We start from the raw sequence: 23225 nt of genomic DNA, 5'->3' as shown, positions 1-23225 counted from the left end.
GCCCTGTACCCGAGGTTGGAATCAGGGCACCCTTGCTCCTGGTCAAGTTCAGGAGTCTTCTTCCAGGGCTCTCTAGGGTATTTGGCCATTGGATAGAGTGCTGGACCAGTTTTCTGGATGTTGGTGGGCAGGGGAACTGTGCGAGAGGAGTCCCTGGTCACTTTTGTGTAAGATTAGAAGATTCTCCCCTTTTGACTATGTGCGATGATTTTAACTCCTCTTCCAGAAGAGAAAGGAAAAAAAGAGACTTATTAAATATAAAAGATGATGCAGTATAATATTAAAGCCTTAATGTGGCCATTATGAAGGCTATGTCCTTCATGCTGGAAAACCACTTCCTATAGGTCGAAGTGTTCCTATAGGTCTTACTCTGAAAGCCGGAACGTTCCTTCTCCTCTTGGGGTTCTGACGGCTGATGTGACAGTTTCTCACGTCCCTGGGTGGGGTGGTGGCTTCCTTCTGATTGCAAGAACAGGCGAAGGCGTGTGGTCTCGCGGTGCCCTGGTGAAGAAATGTTTTCACTCACAGCCAACTACGTGGATTTAGAAGCCAGATGGGGCTGACGGAGATGAAAAATGAGAGGGTTATGTCTCTGACTCCCCTGACGCTAACATTCTGTAAAATGTGACCAAAGTCACTATCTCCCAGAGTTTATCTACTTCTTAAAGGAGCTGAAGCAGTCAGGATGACCTGACACAGTAGATGTGTGTGAGTCTTCTTTCCCATCCTCCTCTGGCCGGATTTCTGCCTCAGCCTTTCCCCCCCTCCCTCCTGTTTCCGCGCACCCTCTTGTGTTTGCTTCTAATTCCGTCACGGAAGACCCTTCCTGGCCAATGGAGTGAGGGAAGAAGCGCTTACTGTAATTGCTGGAGTCAAGGGTCTCAGGAAACAGTAGGGCCTATCGTGGTGGGTGGTTGGGAAGTGAAGGGAGAAGAGGAACATCGGAAGCAAATAAGGAGTGGGCTTCAGATCTTGGGTGATAGAGAGGAGTTGGAAATGTAGCCTTGTATAAAATTGTGTAGTGGTGGGCTAATCTTTGGATTGGGGACACCTCATTAACCCCATCTGAAGAGAGATGTAGGTACAGGTTCTTGGCTTATAGAAGTTAGTCTCATGAATTATTTCCTCAGTTTAGAGACATCGCCCTTCATTATTAAAATGAACTTTGTCCCACCAGCCAATTGAGACCTTCTATGATGCAGCACTTACTCCGAAGATTAGTATTTGACGTGCCATTATTAAATGAACATGCAAAGATGCCTCTTAAGGTAAGTAGAGGAAATGGCTGTAGTTAGGTGATTACTGGGTCCTCTGACTTTTCTCCTCTTACAGTATGTACAGCTCTTAGAAACACCAGGCTTGATTTTCAATGCTGGAAAATTTCTCCCAATTCTTGGAAGTGGGCATATAAATTTGAGAAATGTGTACATCACAATACAATAAGTCCTAAAAGATCATAGGAGTTCTAAGATTGATTTCCTGTGGGTGAATGGCGATGGAAATCAATGGGAAAAATGGGGAACAAAGAAAACATGAGCCAAGGTATTCTTTAGGGTAGAAAACATGTAATAGGTGTGGCCTGAAATATTAGCAACCTTCGGGGATAAAGAGCAGGCTTTCAAAAACACCCACTTTCTAAGTCGGTAATCACATGGCAATTTCCAAATGTTATGTCTTAGGGTTCAAAGATAACCTCTCTGTCTCTGCAGTTACAGTTTGTCACCGGGTATGGAAGAATCACTGACATTTTCTCTGTCTGGCTTCATTATTCTGTACATGAATGAACGGGTCTCATACTGTCTCACTGACTTGAGAATATTTTTCTGTCATCTAATTTTGCAGTCCAGTTTTAGGATTAGAATATTCGGTGTGTCCCAATACATCTAATAGCATGGTCTGTGCGTGGAGGTCGTAGGCATGTAATGGACTCTTTTATGGGTAGCTTCTCTGCGCTGTCATCTGGTAAACCTCATTTTTCCTCATGGCCACCCAGTGCTGGAAAAAAGAAGTTTGAGATATAAATGAGTCAGTGTTTTGAGCTGCTGTTACTCTAAGCTTCCCTAGATATTTAGCAAATACAGTCTTTCTCCCTGAAAATTCGTCTTGGTTTAATAAATTTAGGTTAATGAATGATGCAGAGTAAATGATATCCTTGCTGAAAATCCCATTTTTACAGTTTTTATCCTCTAGAAGAGCTCTTCCCATACAAAATTTTCTTCATACAAATGAGCTGGAAGTTACCTGAAAAAAGAGATGGTATTACTTTATGTGTTAAACTCTTTTAGGTTGTAGATATTTCCAAGTTAATCCAAACACATTAGTTCTTAACATTTCATCATTTGAGATTTCTAAATTGTGTGTGTGTGAGTATTTCTCTAGTAAAAGATGTAGTTTGTTTTAATAACATCAATCCTTTTTGATCTAGTTCCCTCAGTTACGGAAAAGAGAGTCCCAAAATTTATAGTTGATTCATAAGATAATTTTATTAATTCAGCAAGTAGTTGTGAATATTTGTTAGTTTAAAGATCAAAAATGAATTACTCAAGAACCACAGAAGAATTAGAAGATTCTATCCTTGTCTTTAAACTTACAGTTTAGTCCTAAACAAACAAAATGTAGACAGAGGAAAACTGAAGATGAACACAGACACTGGGCAAGATAAGAAATTTAGCATCCATAACCACCAAAGAAAGATAGGTAAAGAAATTACTGAAATGGAGTAGTTTGGGAAGTTTACTTAGAGATGTTAAGTTCTGAAGCAAAGCCTAAAGTGTGGTGATTAAGGATTGGCAAAAAGGAAGCAAAAATATTCAGAGGTAGATTTCCCTTAGAATGTACATTTCAGGTGCTGTATCCTAGAGATACTTCCTTGTGCCTCTGGGTCACCCTGACATTAGTCCTTTCATTAAGTGCAGATGTGCATATCCAGAGGATCGCGATTCGTAAAACTGAGTAAATGATAGCAACTAATACAGGACTCAGGGATACGTCAATAACCAACCTCATAAAGAATGCTGTTCAAGGCGCACTTATGTGTTAAATTGGGCATTGGGTCCTCATACTGTGCTCAGTGTTATATTTCAAAGAGGCATGTATAAAAGGTAAATAGTGTTCTCCAGACGAATTCGTATGGGATTGAGCAGTTCTGTTTCAGTTGACCTTATTACGTGGCATTTGAATGTCAAATGGGAAGAAAGGGGAAAAATATAAAAGGTATCTTCCACTCATTGCTTTTATAATTGTTTTCTCACATAGCTGCTGACAAATCATTATGAAAGATGCTGGAAATATTACTGCCTGCCTGGAGGGTGGGGGAACTTTGGAGCTGCCTCTGAAGAAGAACTTCATTTATCAAGAAAGTTGTTTTGGGGCATTTTTGACGCCCTATCTCAAAAGGTGATTTAAGATTTTATGGACTTTGTGTGATGCAATAATTTAAGAGCTATAAATATTCCTAGTGGAATATTATCTTTACTTGTTAAGACTTAGATAGTTCTTTTTCCTTTTTTAATGTCCAACAAATGTTGAGAATACAATTTATATTTAATTTTGGTAATCATTATGGTAACACGTTCCTTGTGATCGTAACACCTTCAGAACTTAAAATGGCTAAGCATTTCAGGAAATCATGCACATGGTTGAGTTTCTGATGATTTGGACTTAACCTGGACTCAAACCCTCCCTAGTCACCCGGATCTTAAAAACCATGAAGAAGTACAATCAAATATAAAAATATGCAATCTCATAAAATTATAATATCCCAGTGGCCTTACTGGCTTTTCCCACTTTGCTGCTGTGGAGATTTAAGTCACTCCACTCCGTGTTGCTTTCTATATGCAATATTCTGTACGAGTTGATATATTTATAAAGAGTAGTTTATATATTTTCACAAGGCTGGGGGTGGGGCTAGTTCTTCAGGGAAAATCAGAACAGGGTGCTTTGTATGCTTCTGCTTAAATGATTAATCAAAATCAGTTTGAACTCCTGGATAGACATTATTAAGCAACTGGAGCAGGATATCGAGAAGTTTGCTGTGTAATAGAGTGAAGTTCACTCGAGATTACAGTTGGAAGCTACATCTTGATGCTTTTTGTCACTGAATTGCCTTTGGTAAACTGAGGGTCCTTTTAAAATAATACGTAGGAGGCCGTTTTAGAAGGATTTACAACATTAATTTAAAACTGAACACTTAAAGTGAGATAATTTTTAAATAATATTTTTTTAAAAAAATCTATAAATACAAATTTAATCACTTATGTAATTAATATACAAATAACACTTCCCAGAAATTTTGATTGTGCATATTCCCTATACAATTTCTTTCTTAGTTTAGAATTCTATTTTTCATACCTTTGTAATGTGATACAGATCTGTTTAAATTTCTTACTCTCTGGAATGTCCTTTTATGTGTGTTTCAAGTATAGTCTTTATAATATGGTGTAGCAATCTTCTATAATTATGCTATTGATTGAAATTGTGTTGTAAAGACATGTTACACATTTAGAATATTCAGGTTTATTTCATAAAATATTGGAGAAAAACTCTTGAAGAAGCAAAGATTTTCTTCTTAAGTGGCAACTGCAGTAAATCTGACTTCAGCCTCTCTCCTGTCTGGTGGGATTTCAGGCCGTGAAATGTTATGTTCCATTTGCTAGAGAAAGAATCTGTGAGGGAGTTGAGTTAGCCTAGGGTCATTCTGATTTTCTCTTAAAACATCTTGCCAGCCACAGCAAACATTTTGACAAATTTTGCTCAATAGTAATACAGGTTTTTTGTGTTTTGGTGTTTTTGTTTGTTTGTTGGTTTTTTGTTTTGTTTTTTTTTTCTGGTCCTCCATTTCTTCTCAGAAATATGAACAAGAACTTTTCAAACTGGCACTGCCTTGCCTGAGTGCAGTTGCGGGAGCTTTGCCTCCAGACTACATGGAGTCAAATTATGTCAGTATGATGGAAAAACAGTCATCAATGGATTCTGAAGGGAACTTTAACCCACAACCTGTTGATACCTCAAAGTATGGACTCTTTCTATTGCAGCAGATTTTTATTGTAAATGATGTGTGAAGTCTGAAATTGAATAAGGTACTAAAGTGAACTTTCTCTAATCCATGCCCCCTTTGAATTGGTATCCTTTTGATAGGGGTCCCTTTACTTGACGAAATGATGGTAGTACCAATAATGATTATACAAATATCAGAAGTAGACAAGATCTACCTTCTAGGATACTCAACCCAGATTCTCTGTATGTAACCACATGGTAATATCTACAATAACGAGAATCAAGAAAGCATATCAGCTATATTTTTAGTTGAAAATTTACCCTGAATGTTTATTAATAATTGCAGCCAACCTCCGTCTATTGTCTTTGACTGGGGGTGATACCAGCACGCAGGGCAAAGCTGGTCCTCTGAGCTGCGGGAAGTCACTCCACCATGTACATCTAGTGAAGCCTAGGGGTAGTAGCCGATGTTCAGCATCATAAAGCAAAGCATGAGATTCCAGGGAATATCAAATGAGAATATTGGTGGAAAATTGAGCATATAGTTAGAACACAGTGTGACAACCTTAGCCACAGATAAAATGTTACTTAACATTATAAAACTTCTTACTCGTACTTAGTTGCGTAAATCATTTTGCAAGTGGGATGTCTCAGTACTTCAGGTGTTTGGGAGTCTCAGCATTTTTGTTGTTACTGTCTTTGAGTAGGACCATGGTTTCCCATTGGGGAGGAGAGCTGACTCTTCATGCTACATTATCTTATCGATTCCATGGTGACTCCGCAAGATCAGTGGTTAGCAAGGTAGTCACTTGGTAGCTACCATCCACAGCGTCTGAATTGGCTTGGGAGTTCAACTTTTAGGCTTCTGGGTGGCCCCCGGCTGGTTGAGCTTCCATAACCGATCAAAATTTCAACCCGAGTGGTATGCCATTAGTTGGATAATGCCTTACATTTGCATGTTTGGTATTTGATGACAGTCCTGTGAGAAAAGACTCTACCCCCCAGTATTTGGCTTATGTGATTGATCCTTTGTATCTCTTCCAATGTAAGTAAATCAGACTATCACATGCTCAGTTCCTACATGGGTAAGTGTGTGGTTTGCTAACATACAATATAATCCAGGATTTTAAAATAATATCCAAACATGTCATGGTCTTGGTGTTGATTAATTAAATCTAATTAATTAACAACTGTTGGGCATGTGTAATCATTTACCAAGGCTTGCCCCTTCGGGGAATTCTTACCAGGTTAGGTTTACTTAGTGATATCAATCATTTCTACATCTTTGTGATTTTTATATATCGTTTCTTAAGTATGTCTGTGTCCTGTAGTTCAATCACTGACTAATAACATTGTTGAAAAAGAACAGTAAACCATCTCATTATGCTAGGTTTTATTTAGAGTTCAGTTCTCAATGTTAATTGTGTTAATAAGTTATGTGTGTGAATGAATGGAAATATATATATGTGTTTGTATATTTAATAGTCCATTCATCAATATATTTAATATTTCCAAGTCCCATATTTACCATTAGACTGGGTTATCACTTGCATGCACTCAACATCTGTTCAAGAGATCAAATATTAGTTAAATATGAAAGGAATCAAAAATAAGTGTTAAGATCACAGAGCATGAGTAGGTTACTTTTCACTATAATCCATATTAACAACAGTTAGAATGTTATTTGTAGACCATGAAGTTTAAAATCATTAACACATCACCAGTTGTGGGACATTAATTTAAAATATTAGTACATTTAAAAAATGTAACCAGATTTCAGCCATCTTTTACCCACTTACAGTTGTTGTAGACAAGACTTAAGTCAAAAAGGGAGAATAACTTCAAAGAATGAATATAGAAGAGAAGTATGTCTCTAAGCTCATTGCGTCAAACTGTATCTTGATTCTGGTTTTAAATTTTTTTTGGTATAATCTATTGTCCTTATCTTTGAATATAATTTAATTATTTTTATTTATATTATATATAATTTTTATCATATATAACTTATGTGGAGCCATAATAATGTATGGATTAATATAAGATAAGCAGATAGAACATTACGGCTTGCGTTTTACTTTGTTCCTACACTATGGAAAAGTAATACCTTGTTAAGATAATTTTTTAACAGTTGTGCATCAAGTGGGATTTGTGCAGCCATAAGCTGTGAGTAAATTATTGGTATGATTTCCTGTAAATCCTATAAAAATCAAGCTTTTTTTCCTTTATTTTTCTCATAGTATTACAATTCCTGAGAAGTTGGAATACTTCATTAACAAATATGCGGAACATTCTCATGACAAATGGTCAATGGACAAGGTAAAAGTCAGAGTATCACATTCTAACTCAGTACTGAGTGTGCCTAATGACGAGTCACTGCTCAAATATTTCTGACCATGACAGTTTTCTACTTTAAAGTGAAAGCTGTGTCTAGATTAAGAAAGAACATTTAATTATGATTTGTTGATACAGTATTTAGTTAGTTCTGCCATTAACACATGTGTAATATACATATGAATAACAATATTTGTTCATAAAGGGGCGCCTGGGTGGCTCACTTAGTTAAGCAACAGACTCTTGGTTTCAGCTCAGGTCAGGATCTCAGGGTTGTGAGATCAAGCCTAACGCCTGTCTCTGTGCTCAGTGGGGAGTCTGCTTGAGAATTCTCTCCCTCTGCCCCTTCCCCCACTCAAATAAATAAATAAAATCTTAAAAAAAAAAGTATTTGTTCTTAAGCACAGTTTTAGGAATAAAAATTGTATTAAGTCATAAATATTGTTTCTAAACACATTGTTTATGGGAGTACAAAGTAAAAATCATAAGTACAAGTAATAATCATGGCAGATGGATGGATTTATGGAGAAACATATTCCGACTCATCTAAAGTTCAGCCATTAGTGAAACCATAGAAACTATTATCTGAAAAGGTGACTCTGCATCAGAAATCCTTTAAAGAAACTTTGACTTTATATATAATTTTATATTAGATAAAACCTTGAAAATTATTGATTCGAATTGAGTGTTTACATCTTCTACTCCTCTGTTGTGTGTCTTACTACCCAGAAGATCTGTAGGTCACTAAGGATAAATCACATGGCAAGATGACATGTCTGTGTTGTCAAAAAAAAAAAAAAAAATAGTGTAAGCAAATGAGATAAGTAACACATGTCCTACCTACCATGAAATTCTCCAAAAGAAAGCTTGTGGCTGAGTAGTCACACTATGTTGAGGCTGGTTAAATTTGAGAGATGATAACTGTGAAGGTTTGTCAGAGAAATTGAGCTGAGGATGCAGGAATCTAAGAGAAGCATGCACTGTTGGAGGCGTGAAGGTCAAACATCACAGGTTCTGAGGTTTTGTACAGCAGCTCTGTGTCATCCTGCTAGACTTTCTATTCAATTTCAGTTCTTGCCTTAACCAGTCCGTCTCCTTCTCCTAAGAAACCCTCTTTTTGGTTTGATAAATGTGTGGCTCCTTCACTTTGTTCACTCGTTTACTTACGAGGTGAGTCAGTATGAGTTAAGTTCTCTTTTATGTAAAGACTTCTCTTTTATGTTGGGTACTGAGCTGGTGGTGATGGACAGGAAATGTCCAGGTAGGCTGTCCTGAGCAATTCCAGTCCAGTTACTCAGATTCCATAGGCAGATATGAGAGGAGATAGGGAAACGGTGATGGATACAGAATATGTATATGGGCAAAATAACATGGAACAAATGTGTTGAGAGATGATTGAATACTGGAGCAGACAAAACAGGTAGCATTATTCAGAGAAGCTTCCACATAAAGCAGAATAATCCAGTTTTCCTGTTTAAAATGAGCATTTCAAAAAAACATTTTAAAAAATAATAAAAAGAGCATCTCAGGTGGAGGGTCCCAAGATGTGGCAGAATCAATATGATGGGGGCCATGCACCCCGTAATTTGCTCCTGGGGGGAGTGCTTATGACAGAATCACAGACCTGGGTCTGTTTAAGGAAGACTGGGTGTGTTTAATCTTTGGATGAGAAGAATTGCTCTCAGTGTTTACTCAAAAATAATACTGGTTAGGATGGAAATCTTTATATTGACTTATGCTGGGTGGAAATCAAACCTTAATGTCTTAGTTTATTTTAGATTTATTTTACCAAATACACTTAAACACATGCACACCTACACTCTCAAAAACTAATCTGTATAGGGGCGCCTGGGTGGCTCAGTTGGTTAAACCGCCGCCTTCAGCTCAGGTCATGATCCCGGGGTCCTGGGATCGAGCCCCACATCGGGCTCCCTGCTCATGCGAGAAGCCTGCTTCTCCCTCTGCCTGCCGCTCCCCCTGCTTGTGCTCTCTCCCTCTCTCTCTCTCGCTGTCTCTCTCTGTGTGTCAAGTAAATAAATAAAATCTTTTTTAAAAAAAAAACTAATCTGTATAAATAATTTTGATGATTTTTTTTAAGTTGGCAAATGGATGGATTTATGGAGAAATATATTCAGATTCATCTAAAGTTCAACCATTAATGAAGCCATATAAACTATTATCTGAAAAGGTGAGGGTTTTTTTTTTTTTTGGATATGTAGTTTAATTTATTTTGAATTTTTATTATGCAATTTATGTAAATTATGTAAATTATGAGGTTATTCTCACAATATTTTTCTGTCCCTTTTTTTATTTTTATTCCTCCCCAGTATTTTTAAGGACTTTAGAAAATATTCTTATCATGCTTAAGAGTTTCTTGATGAGGGATAATGAAGTATTATTTACAATGATTGTTATTTATAAGTTTTCATGTATTTTGCTTATTAGGAGGAACAGTCAGTATCTTGACAAATGAGGTGAAAAGGACTTTGTAGCTTGGTGCTTATGGAGCAAGAGTTATTCTTGTCTGTTTATTCAGATGATGGAAAAGCCTTCACATGCGTATCATATAATCTGGCACTGTTTCTCCTTTTTAGTTTCTATCTAAAGTATCAGAAGTAGGGAAACTAAAGGCAATTAACCTCCACGCTGAGATCCCTCTTTAGCAGTCTTAGTCAAACTAAGTCTCAGCTCACACTCTGCTTTTCAGAGATTTTACTTTACTTTTTCATTTTTAAATAAACAATGCCAATCTTTTTTTCTTTATAAGTAGAGGCAGTCTATTTCAGATTTTTTAGTTTCATTCGGATTCATCACACCCACGCCCTTTTTTTTTTCCTCTTTCTTTTTGTCGCTAGGAAAAAGAAATTTATCGCTGGCCAATCAAAGAGTCTTTAAAAACCATGTTGGCGTGGGGTTGGAGGATTGAGAGAACACGGGAGGGAGACAGCATGGCGCTCTATAACCGCACGCGTCGAATTTCTCAGACAAGTCAGGTGAGCACCACAGTGGTGAATCCACTGCTCATGTCTAATTCTGGTTTTTGTCAGTTTTAAGACATACATTTGCCATGGTATCTGCGAAATTAGGAATCATTTCATCATTGTGGGGTTGATGAAGTATGGCTTGGTGCTACAGGAAATACTGAGGCAAGGATGGCTCAGCCTATGTCCGCAGATTTTTCCTGTATAGCGGAAAAATTTGGAGAATAACAAACATTTTGGAAATACAGTTCTGATGACAGAATGGCGAATGAATTAAAGAAGGGGGAGATTGAAGACAGAAAGGCCGATTCCTTGGGAGATACTGTAGACATCCCGTGAAACAAAACAGAAGTAGTAAATATCGGAATTAGAGCAAAGATAATGGGAATGGAGGGAAGTGGATATGTCCTGGAGATATTGTTGAAGTAGAAAAGACAGAATTTTGTGACTGTCTGATAGAGGATTGTGGATGAGGAGGAGTAATCCGAGGCGATAGCCATGGATCCGGGCCGGCCGGCCAGGTGGGTGGTTATGTTAGGTAAGGTAGGGAACACAGCAGCCCTCGGACATGACAAGGTCAGAACAATAATTTGATTATAGATGTTGTGTTAGGCAGAATCTCCCAAAGATGATCCCCAGTTGCTGGAATCTTATGAAAGTACTGTTTTACTTGGGCTTTCCCAGTACGATCAAAGTTAAAAGACCTTGAGTAGAATGAAGGGGAGTAAGTCGGAGGGGGAGAGGAACCATGAGAGACGATGGACTCTGAGAAACAAACTGAGGGTTCTAGAGGGGCGGGGGTGGGGGGATGGGTTAGCCTGGTGATGGGTATTAAAGAGGGCACGTTCTGCGTGGAGCACTGGGTGTTATGCACAAACAATGAATCATGGAACACTACATCAAGAACTAATGATGTAATGTATGGTGATTAACATAACAATAAAAAAATTTAAAAAAAAGTTAAAAGACCTTGAGATGGGTGGAAGTGGGAGTAGGGCGCCTGGGTGGCTCTACTGGTTAGGCGTCTGCCTTCTGCTCAGGTCATGACCCCAGGGTCCTGGGATCGAGCCCCGCATCGGGCTCCCTGCTCAGCGGGGAGTCTGCTTCTCCCTCTCCCTCTGCCCTTCCCCCAACCCACGTCTCAAATAAATGAACCTTAAAAAAAAAAGAACACAAGACAGTATGAGAAGCCTTAGAGTTGATGAAAAGATATGTTTCATTTTTAAAAAGTGCCAAAATTCAGAAATTGCCAAAATTCAGAAACTATGTTTCCTTGTTGTTGGGGATAACTTTGTTAATCGTTGACTACCGACTACTTTTAAAATTAAAGAGTTGGTTGTATGTTGTCTTAACATTTGGCCCATTGAGACATTTGTAGATATTGCCCTCTTTGATTAATTACTGTTTGCATGAGGAAGAGTAAATTTTATTGCAGCCAATTCGAATCTGTGAGAAACTGAAGAATACAGGGATCCTTTGACGAAGGTAATGTTTCAGAATCTTGGATTCTTTGCACAATTTGTTGAATTCTGACCATTAGCTTTTGGGATTGGCAGTCCCTGAGATGTTGGGATGTATTATTCAGTCATCAATGGAAATGATCAGACACCCAAACATGATTTAATTTGCTAGATATGTTTGTGAACTAAGTTTGTACAGATATACTTGCCAGTTTCAGCTGACGAAACATTACACGTGGAGGTTTATTTGTCCCACATTTCTGACGTTTGTCTTAGGTCTCCACTGGGTTTTTTAATTAGACTCCATTTTTTTCACATAAATCGTTTAGGTTTCTGTAGATGCTGCGCATGGTTATAGCCCCCGAGCCATTGACATGAGCAATGTCACACTGTCCAGAGACCTGCACGTAAGTATTATTGACTTTTAAACGTATCCTGCAGGGGCGCCTGGGTGGCTCAGTTGGTGAAGCGTCTGCCTTCGGCTCAGGTCATGATCCCGGGGTCCTGGGATCGAGCCCCGCATCGGGCTCCCTGCTCAGCGGGGAGTCAGCTTCTCTCTCCCTCTCCGTCTGCTGTTCTGCCCGCTTGTGCGCTATCAAATAAATAAATAAAATATTTTTTTAAAAAGTATCCTGCAAAGTTCATTTTTTAAAAAGCATACTGTAACACTTTCCTTTCCATATTTTTCCTCATGAATTATTTGAATGTGGTGATCATATAAAGGGTCTATCGAATTTATAGATTATGGACCTTAACTTCTTAATTGCTTTTAAAGTTGGCATAACTTTTTCTAGGATGTTTCCTCTAGATAATTTCTTTTCCTTAAAGATAATGTCTATTAAAAAAAATCCTCCTATAATGAAGTAGTTGTGTGTGAAAAGAGAGTAAATAAGGAATTAGTAATGCTCTGCTTAAGGGTAACCTCAGTTACTCATTAAAGAATGTGTATTTTAAGTCATTTATCCGGTAACCTTAGTTACTCATTAAAGAATGTATATTTTAAGTCATTTATCCAGTTACTCATTAAACAATGTGAATTTTAAGTCATTTATCCAGTAACCACAGTTACTCATTAAAGAACGTATCTTTTAAGTCATTTTGAACTGGTGGCGTTCTGCCTGTTCCATCCATAGGTGTATCTGTTCTCCTTTGTCCCTAAGGAACATACTTTGAAATGGCTGCTTTGAGTAAAAGAAAATGTGTTGTCCTGGATCAGAAGTTGACAGGTTGACATAATGATCAAACAACAATATTGGTATTGTTAGTATTATTCCAAGAGAAATAAATACGTAAAGGCAAACCCTATGTCGTTGGTCATGTTAATTATCTTCCATTGTTTGGCTTGCCCGATGCTCCTGTATGGATGGGTATCTTAAAATGAGATAGTTAACTTGAAAATCAAAAGGGAAAAAGAATCTGAGAGGCAATCTTATCAAAAAGCAAAAGGCCACAGAAGGGCACCTGGGTGCCTCAGTCTGTTAAGTGTCTGACTTTTGAATTTAGCTCGGGTCATGGTCTCATGGTTGTGAGATCGAGCCCTGCGTTGGTCTCCCCACTCAAGTGGGAGTCTGCTTGAGATTCTTTCCCTCTGCCCCTCCCCCTGCACACACACATTCTCTCTCTCTCTCAAATAAAAAAAAAAAAAAAAAAAACCAAAAGTCCACAGAAAGGTTAATGTGGTTTGTCTGAGTTGTCTGGTCTCTCCCCAAGTTTGGGACAGACATGGAATCTAGAATGTCCCTCTAGGGTTCTTTGCATTCATTGTTTAGTAAAGTTTAGATTGTCTTTTAAAGCTTTGGAGATTACAATAAGAACTTGTAAATAAATAGATTTTTTGTTAAAGTTCACGGCTAATTTGAAGTTTCATTATTGAATTAATAAAACCTGTGTCCTTGAACATTACAAATAACAAGAATCATTCCCATCAAATCACCTCTGCCATTTACTACTGCGTGGTTTCACAGGCTGGTAGAATTATCTGGGATTTAGATTCCAACTAAGAGTTGTGTTCACTATCTTTCAGAGGTATTTTAGCACTGACAAGCTATGATTTATTAATTTAAAGTATGTTATGATATTACATATTGGCAAGCAAAGTCCTCTATTTCTACTCCTTAAATTATAACTGATTTGCTAAATATTTCGTTCATTTAAGGCTATGGCAGAAATGATGGCTGAAAACTACCATAATATTTGGGCAAAGAAAAAGAAACTGGAACTGGAATCCAAAGGTAATGTTTTCTAAAAATCCTGATTAAAAAACAATCAGAGTGCGACTCTGTGAATCTCTGAAATGGATAAAACGGTCTTTTTAGAATGAGAACTTATTATACATTTGTTTTCTTAGAACAGTTCAAATACGCCTGTAACAGTTTCAGGTGGAAATTCCATAATTACCTGACGGCAAGTGTACATTTCTTCGTGTCTCAGAATTCTGATGGCTCTCTCTTACACATTTTAGCTTGTAGATATTGGTTTCTCATCCTAACATTCAAGGTATTCTGTGAATTACTTAGACCTTGCTCACTGACTTCTATCCCTAACTTGAATATTTTCCTTACATCATCCCTTTCCACTTCTGGTCAGTCCAGTCATGTTCTTCTCTCTTACATGCTTTTGCTTTTCTCTTCTGCTGTTTTTCTTACATACTAAAATGACTAAATATTCTTAGTAATTTCTCAAATCTTTTTTTAACTTATTTGCATAAATCATTTCTTCAGTCTAGTGCCTCCTACACCGATGATCTCGTTCATTGTTATTTATTCAGTATTGGTCTATAAACATGATTTTGTGTGTGCATGCACGTGCACACCTCTGATTACTTCCTATATGGACTTCTATTCCCCCCCCCACCCCGAGAATATAACTGTCTCAAGATCAGGACCATAACTTCTGTTACTTTTGTAATATTTACTGTGTAGTTCTAGGCACCAAGAAACTCTATTTCTTATTTGTTGGCATAGGTAAAAATATATGGGAGATAGTTTTGAAGGTCTGGGGTATTTCAGGGTGAAAAGTATAGCTGTGATATTGTAGGATGGTACCATGTACCAAACACTAGGAAGCAGAGTAGCACAAATTAGAGTCAGCCATGGAAATGAACAGAGAGGATTTCTTTTTTTTTTAATTTTTTATTGTTATGTTAATCACCGTATATTACATCATTAGTTTTTGATGTAGTGTTCCATGATTCATTGTTTGTGCATAACACCCAGTGCTCCACGCAGAATGTGCCCTCCTTTATACCCACCACCAGGCTAACCCATCCCCCACCCCCCTCCCCTCTAGAACCCCCAGTCCGTTTCTCAGAGTCCATCGTCTCTCATGGTTCGTCTCCCGCTCCGATTTACCCCCCTTCATTCTCCCCCTCCTGCTATCTTCTTCTTTTTTTTTTTCTTAACATATATTGCATTATTTGTTTCAGAGGTACAGATCTGTGATTCAACAGTCTTGCACAATTCACAGCGCTCACCATAGCACATACCCTCCCCAATGTCTATCACCCAGCCACCCCCTCCCTCCCACCCCCCACCACTCCAGCAACCCTCAGTTTGTTTCCTGAGATTAAGAATTCCTCATATCAGTGAGGTCATATGATACATGTCTTTCTCTGATTGACTTATTTCACTCAGCATAACACCCTCCAGTTCCATCCACGTCGTTGCAAATGGCAAAATCTCATTCCTTTTGATGGCTGCATAATATTCCATTGTGTGTGTGTGTGTGTGTGTGTACCACATCTTCTCTATCCATTCATCTGTTGATGGACATCTTGGGAACAGAGAGGATTTCTTACACCACAATTGGCTACTGCAAAATTTGACTTAGGGCTAGGCCTATTTTTCTAGAATCATTCCATGAACATTTGTTAAATGGATGGATGGATGGATGGATGGATGGATGGCTAGCTGAGTCATAGTGGCATAGAGTTTTGCTTAGTGGAATTCTTGAAGGAGCATTGTCCACATGACTAGTAAACAAAATCCCTATTTTTCACATGAGCTGATGACATGAAAAAAATCTATTTTTTTCCAAGTAGGTTTCAGTCACTATGGCTTGGTCAATTTCTGAGCCAGCCATTAGGTGTCCCACAGCCAGTGTTTTCCTGAAGGCATGCTGCCTGTGAGACGTCCAGACCTCTGTGGACAACTTGTATTGGTCCAGATTCAGACTGCGTGGTTAGGAGACAAGCGTGGGTGTGTCAGGCCAAACGGTGAGGTGGTGATGTTAGTCCTCAAAACCTTTAATCTTCTTACTCCACATAACCTTCCCCTTTTGAAGGAGAAAGTGAGTGGTTGAGGACCAAAACAGCAGACCAGGAGGAAAGGTGTTGGAATATACAGCACTGAATCTTGGCTTTTGGTTGTTGAGACTAACAACAGTCGGAGAGATGAGTCTTAGGAAGAAGATAAGCGAGAGGCTGTGGACAGCTTTAGGAAAAAAACGACTTGTGCCTTTTCTCAAATTTGTTCTCTCTCCTGGGGACTTTGACACTAACCTGTGTCCTCAGGTGCCAGTCACGGTCCCTGTCTTGGTGCCTGTGGTGTGCGTGCGTGTGTGCGTGTGTGTGTGTGTGTGTGTGTGTAAGTGAGGAAGGGAGGGATGGAGGAAGGAACAGCAGGAGAGAAGTACAGGAAGTCAGGAACAAGGAGACAGCTAGAAACAGAAAGTCATTTACCTTTACAGTCATTTACAATTTACAATCACACACCTAGACATCTAAAAGAATCTGTTCAGGAGCTGCATACTTTAGTTTCCACCTATCCTGGGCTTTTTATTTTCTTTCTCTCTCTCTCTCTCTCTCTCTCTCTCTCTCTCCTTCCTTGATTATCTGGTATTGGTATCTGACTCCCAAATCACTGTGGTTGCCAAATTAATATAATTTTCTAGGAATAAAGGACTAAATGCAATAGTGGAGTTCAAAATAGGAGATGATTGCAGGATTAAATTCGATGTTTGGTTTACAATTTTTTTTTCATAAAACATCCTGTTACATCTTTGACTATGGTAGAAGTCAAATCTGTTCTCGGTGTGCTTAATAATATATTCTTTATCCTTCTTGCTCTTTGCAGAGTGCTGGTTTCTATTGTCTTCTAACAATTGCTTTATACTCGATACTATTAATACCAGACTATAAAATAACTGGCGGATCCTTCATGTGTTCAGTGTTTGTTGGCTTGGTAGCAGCAGACTGTTCTTTGCATTTATGACACTATAGTGTCACCTAATGGTGAGAAAGCTCAGTGCGCGATTGCATTTCTGTAGATGGAACTCTCAGTCCAAGCAAATTCCAGGGAAATATGGCATTTTCTCCTTTGCCTTTTTGATTGCTTATTTCACACGTCAGGCAAATTCATTATTTGTGATTGTTTTAATGGCTCCCGGCGACATCATACTGGACACTGATCTAATAGGCTCTATGTTGTCCCCACAATTCAAATCAAATATTTATTTTTAGGTATTTTTTCTGGAATTCCCATTAGCAGCTTGGTTTCCAGGAATTTCAGCATCCTGTTGAAAATATATTCCCATACGTGTTTTATAAACTTTACACCTGGGGCACACCGCTCATCAGATCTTTACATCTGGAATTACCAGTGCATGTTCTGAAACTTTTATAAATTTTACAGAAATTTTTACAAAGTCCGTAATTTTATAAAGACATTTTTCAGTATTCGTTTTTTAAAAAGTTCAGTATTTTCTAAATCTAAAAGGATGCTCTTTTGTACTTTTCACTAAAATAGGTAAACTGGAAACCTAGATGCTTGCCAAAATTTTTAATCAGTCAAGTATCTATGCTAGTCTTATTAGACATTTAAGAGAGATTCGCTTTTAGCGCGTAAGTATAGGTTTTGTGTGGAATATGTGACTCTAAAGTACTGTTTGATCTGGGAAGCATACTAAAAATTCCATATTTGGGGCGCCTGGGTGGGTCAGTTGGTTAAGCGACTGCCTTCGGCTCAGGTCATGATCCTGGAGTCCCGGGATCGAGTCCTGCGTCAGGCTCCCTGCTCAGCAGGGAGTCTGCTTCTCCCTCTGATCCCCCCTCTCATGTGCTCTCTCTCTCTCTCTCTCATTCTCGCTCTCTCAAATAAATAAATAAAATCTTTAAAAAAAAATAAAAATTCCATACTTAAGACATTTTTTTCCTTCTCTCTCTCTTGGGGGTGGAAAATGAAGCCTATCCCTTGAAATGTGCCTTATAATTTCACTAGCTCAAGCTGTGCATGTTTTGGGCTGTATTTAAACACTCCACATCCAGAATTCCTTTGGATGGAGAGGGCATGCGGCTTCTCCTCCCTTCTCATGTGCTTGCAGATGTCATCAGAACTTGACACCACAAATACCCGCGCATCCGTATTTTAATTGCCTCTTAGAAGGCCTATGCACAGTCTTTCTTTGAATGGGTTTCCTAAATTAATTAGAACATTAAAGACACTGGAGAGGCAAGAGCCTTATATGACTTATATATACTCCGTGTATAATAGATACTAGAAGTTCTGTAATGTGGTCCTGTTACACATGCCGCTCTATCACATTTCAGATTATTTTCTAATTGCAGTGCTGTGTTCTTGTCTCGGCATGCTCTCAGGAGGTGGAAATCATCCCCTGCTGGTACCCTATGATACACTGACAGCCAAAGAGAAAGCCAAGGATAGGGAAAAAGCACAGGACATCCTCAAATTCTTGCAGATCAATGGCTATGCTGTATCCAGGTAAAAGCACACCGACCACTACACGTTCTTGTTAAGAAGACTGAATGTTTAAACATCCCTGTCAGATTTAATGCTGAAGATGATTCAGTGATCCATTTAAACCTTAGAGCTATAGTATCTTCAAAATACACACATCAGAAACATTAACGCCCTTGGCTGTTTGTCACCCGATTGGTTCCTTTCACTACCTAGGTTAAATCTCATCCATCTTTTGGGCACAAATTTTTGGCGAAAATGACCCTCTCTTTCTCTAAAGGTGACTTTTTTGGCGTAATAATAGAGTTACTCTCTAGAGTTTTATATCAGATACAAGATATTCCTTATAAATTAAATCTCACTTTTGCCTTTAGCTCCAAGGATATTAGATCACCTTCCATTTTTATATATACCATATATACTTTTTAAGCAAAATTGGACCTTCCAGTAGTCTTTGTAGGAACTGATTTCCATATTTCATTTTTGCTGCTCTAGGGGGTTCAAGGACCTGGAATTGGACACACCGTCCATTGAGAAACGATTTGCCTATAGCTTCCTTCAGCAACTCATTCGCTATGTGGATGAAGCCCATCAGTACATCCTGGAGTTTGGTAGGTACCATCGTCCTATTACTAACAGTCCAGTGTTTGTTATTCTTCATGTTGACAACATCAGGGTCTAGAACAGCACAGACTGCCAGGCTGTTTTTGGTCTGTTCCCTGGCGGTATAAACACCGTCTACCCATCCTATTACTAAATAGAACCTAACAGTCAGTAGGCAAACGTGTTCTTAGGGATGGGTAATTTTAGAAACCTTTAAAAAAAAAAAATCAAACATACCATTCTTTTCTCCTTATAATGTTTATTGTGATTGATTTTTTATTTTTGAAAGACCTATATGGACATCAGAATTTAAGATACAGTTAAATCTTTCCTTATGAAATTAATGGCCCTGCTCTTGATAAAAACCGAAACTGTGGATCCCCAAACTTTCTAAGCGGTGTGAAGGCCTTGAGTTTAGCCTTTGTCGGGATATACATTTATACTAGAGTATCTGCGATGAGGAACACTTTGTTACCCTGTTAAAGTAAAACGGAAGACCTCCTCCCCATGTGACCCCATGCTACCGAAGTATGAAGAGAATTCCTTGTTTAATTTTTTTTTATCCTTTAAAAGGTTTTATTTATTTGTTTGAGAGAGAGAGGGAACATGAGCAGAAAGAGGGGCAGAGGGAGAGGGAGAAGCAGACTCCCAGCTGAGCAGGGAGCCCGATAGGGAGCCCGATGTGGGACTCGATCCCAGGACCCTGGGATCATGACCTAAGTCAAAGGCAGATGCTTAACTGACTGAGCCACCTTGAGGTGCCTCAAGAATTCCTTGTTTTAAATCTTAGATTCAGAACAGATTTTCAAGACAGCCTCTTCTCATATCTTATTTCATGATTGTCCTCAGCACTACTGACTTAAAATGTGAGTGGTTAAGTGCTGAGCTCCATGTCAGATCATGTTCCAGCCCCTGGTTGCTAGTAAGATAGAAGGATTAAGGATTAAGATAGCCCCTTTGGAAAAACAAGTGTGTTCTGGTAATTATCTTTTTATTTTCTTTTTCATGCTTTTTTTTTCTGTTTTAATTTTTGTTTTTTAATCCTCATTCTCAGGGCCCATAGTCCTAGATCCCTTAGCAATAAATATATCCTCCACAAACCCATCCTGACCAGGGGCTCTTTTTGCTACTGTTTTCTTAGGATTTAGGACTTAGTGTTTGGCATGTCAGATTAAAGTTCATAGAAATTCGAGCCCTTTGGTATTTTCTTGTTCCTGGTCTCCTGTATCCTAAATGTGAGGGAAGATTTTCCAGTTGAGTATTGTTCTCTTAAAGAGCCTCCTCCTTTCTCAGCCTGCTCTTTATCTGTAGCCAAGGGCTGTACTTTGGCTTTCCCCTTAACTATCTTTTCCCAAAAGCCAGCGGTGCAAACTAATTTGTAATACGTAATCTCTCTGTAGCTCATACAATGACTTTTTTAAAAAAAAATATGATTTATGAGTTACCCTGAAAAGTAGCAAATTAGTCTCAATTAATGAAATTTGTTTAAAAAAAAAAATGAGGCCATGGTGAATTTTTGAAGCCTTTGTGCATAGAGCTAAAAACTGAAATTTCTCAAGCATGTTTAAAAGTATCTGATATGAGTAGCAACTCAAATTTGGTCTTCCTTACGTCAAGAGAGAAGGAAGGCAAAATCAGAGTATTAATAAAAACACTTTTTTTTAAACCCTGCAGGGATAACAGAAACAGAAATGTGACGGACAAATGTGTTTGGGTCTTATCCACATTGTATTCAAGTTTCTGAATAAACCAGTGTTTGTGCAGAGGGAGTGGTGAGAACGTGGCTGCAAATTCACCTGCTTAGCGTATTTCTTTCTTTCCATAGGGTAGAGGGTCTTCTAAACCCAATGTTGGGGAGAAAGTGAGGCTAGGTCAGTGTAGAGCCCAAGGAATTAGGTTTTTTCCACATGTTCCTTTTCCAGATGGCTGTCACCAAGAACTCTGTTAGAGGAGCAGAGTTGGGATTGTTTACATTTATTTTGATTTTCATTTTTCATTGTCCCTGCAAGTGAAACTTCTATCATGCCTTCTTTTATCTTTAAATTTACTGCCCTTGCAACACATCTGAGGCTAATGGCCATAGTAAGAATACGCATATGCCTTTTTCTGATTTTTGTATTACATCTAGATCATATTCTCTCCATCAGGACTTTGCACATAAGCATTTTCGTTAAAATGTGTAATGGTGTAAAAAGGAAAGATATTTCCTATTTAATTCCTTGAAATGTTAGCATATTTAGCTATGTGCAAAACTCTGTCTTGACATAGTTTATATGAGACAGTCCCTTAAATGGATGCAGCCATTTTACGTAATAGTCTTGAGAGAGATCGGATGTAAAAGCAATACAAAAATGAAATCTGTGAGTATAAAAAAGGCATAATTTTCTTTTACTTATTCATGGGAAGAGCATTGTTTGGTATTTGATATTACAAAATATTACCTAAATTTCCTAAAAATTATCCCAAACTCATGTCTCAGATTTAATGAAATATATCTCAAATTGCTTTAATTTCCACTTGCAAAAGAACTTTTTCAAGCAAAAATCAGTTTGATTCTTAATAAAATAAGGAAGCTCTGCTTATAAATTTTACCAAAACTTTATATCCAGTTCTGAATTTTTTTGCTCTCTGGTGTGTTCTGCATATCATCTCAGTTATTATAGTTGCCGTTACTTCTTCTATATGCAGGAAGTCCCTTCTGTATGCATGAAGGAGGTGCAGAAGGCCACTTCCAAGCTAAATGCATGAGGTCAATCAGTTCTTAACCTAGAAATCATTTTCTACACCCTGGGGAAAACTTGGGTGTCTTTGCTTTGCTTATGGAAATCATCTTGTGACATAAGTGAACTTCCTTATCCCTGAGCAGCATGTTCATTTTCCAATCTCATACTATGGTGGTGATCCTCCCTCCCATCCCAAGCTGGCTTCCTGCAGCTTTTTAGTTGGGTATAGTAATATTGTAACTGTCAGTCACCGCAAGAAGTAACACTCTTTATTAGAGGCCAGGGTTAAAATGTTACCAATTTTGTTTCCTTAGTTTGTAGTGGCTGTGCTCACTCCAGTGAGCTTCTTTCTTACTGGAAGAAGACCTGGGATTTTTACTCTATTTCATTCCATTTGTCCCCTACGTGTCAAGAAGATCATAAAGCTACTCCGCGTGTGTGCTCTTAACCCCATGTATGGGCTCTCCTCAATAAATTTTTGATTTTGATTTGGGTATTTTTTTTTAAATCCTTTTTAAATATTATTATCCTGCTGAATGAAGTTAGCCTTGATATTTTGGATGCCTTTCTGTGTTCAGTTTACGGGGATAACACATTGAGCAGTGTGTTCTAATTGTTGCATTTCGGGTGAATATCTTGTAATGTTTGAAGTCAGACACGTTCCTAAACCCCTCTTCCCATCAACAGATGGTGGCAGCAGAAGCAAAGGAGAACATTTCCCTTACGAACAGGAAATCAAGTTCTTCGCTAAAGTACAGTATACAGTCCCATTTTGTTTTTGCTTCAGTATGTTTGTTTACCAAATATACTCTATAGATCTTTGCCTCTTTCCAGGGCGTGCTGGTCTACAAATGTGAATTCTGCAAGTAAATATTCTCTGGCACAGAAGTAACTGCTTGAATCATGTGGGATAAATTTGTTGCCAGGATACTTGGTCATACTTCAACTCCCTGTCCTTCCTGCCCGAATCCTCCACAATCACTTCCATCTGTATGGAGTCTAATTCAAAGCTCCCCTTTTTGGGGCTTTTATCAAATGACATAGAAGAAAAATATCTACTTCCTAATATGCGACGGTGGTTATGATTTAAAAAAAATTATGAGCATTTGTTTTATAAGGAGGAAAAGCATTTTTCATTTAAAATTATAAAATTTAAAAGTTTTACATTATTAGAAGCTTTACCGTATAATCTTTATGGTGGGACCTCTGTCCTCGTTTTACAGATGAAGAAGCTGAGGATCAGAGAGGATAAACTGTTTATATATCCACTATATCTATTTCTATTATTCATTCCATTTAATAAGAATTTATCAGTAATCTGCTTTTTGCCTGGCACATTCATGACTTTCTTTCCGCTAGTAAGGGAAGGAGACAGAGTGTTGCAGATTCTCCACATTGGTTTCATTCACTTACACAGCATGTACTATGTGCCTAGCCTCT

The 23225-nt window shown here is 38.2% G+C and overlaps 1 protein-coding gene across 1 annotated transcript in view; it reads left to right on the top strand.

Moving 5' to 3' along the window:
• RYR2 (ryanodine receptor 2) overlaps positions 1–23225 on the top strand; it is a 732757-nt gene that overhangs the window by 560800 nt on the left and 148732 nt on the right. Inside the window, 11 exon segments of the mRNA XM_027588196.2 lie at positions 1178–1268; positions 3256–3396; positions 4848–5011; positions 7233–7311; positions 9425–9514; positions 10182–10319; positions 12097–12174; positions 13923–13998; positions 18330–18483; positions 18955–19070; positions 22473–22537. Of these exon segments, the coding sequence (XP_027443997.2) occupies positions 1178–1268; positions 3256–3396; positions 4848–5011; positions 7233–7311; positions 9425–9514; positions 10182–10319; positions 12097–12174; positions 13923–13998; positions 18330–18483; positions 18955–19070; positions 22473–22537 (1192 nt within the window).

This window comes from Zalophus californianus, chromosome 15, assembly GCF_009762305.2.
Source record: "Zalophus californianus isolate mZalCal1 chromosome 15, mZalCal1.pri.v2, whole genome shotgun sequence".
Taxonomy (NCBI): Eukaryota; Metazoa; Chordata; class Mammalia; order Carnivora; family Otariidae; genus Zalophus; species Zalophus californianus.
Note: the sequence above shows the minus strand (reverse complement) of the source record. Positions and strands in the feature narration are given on the sequence as shown.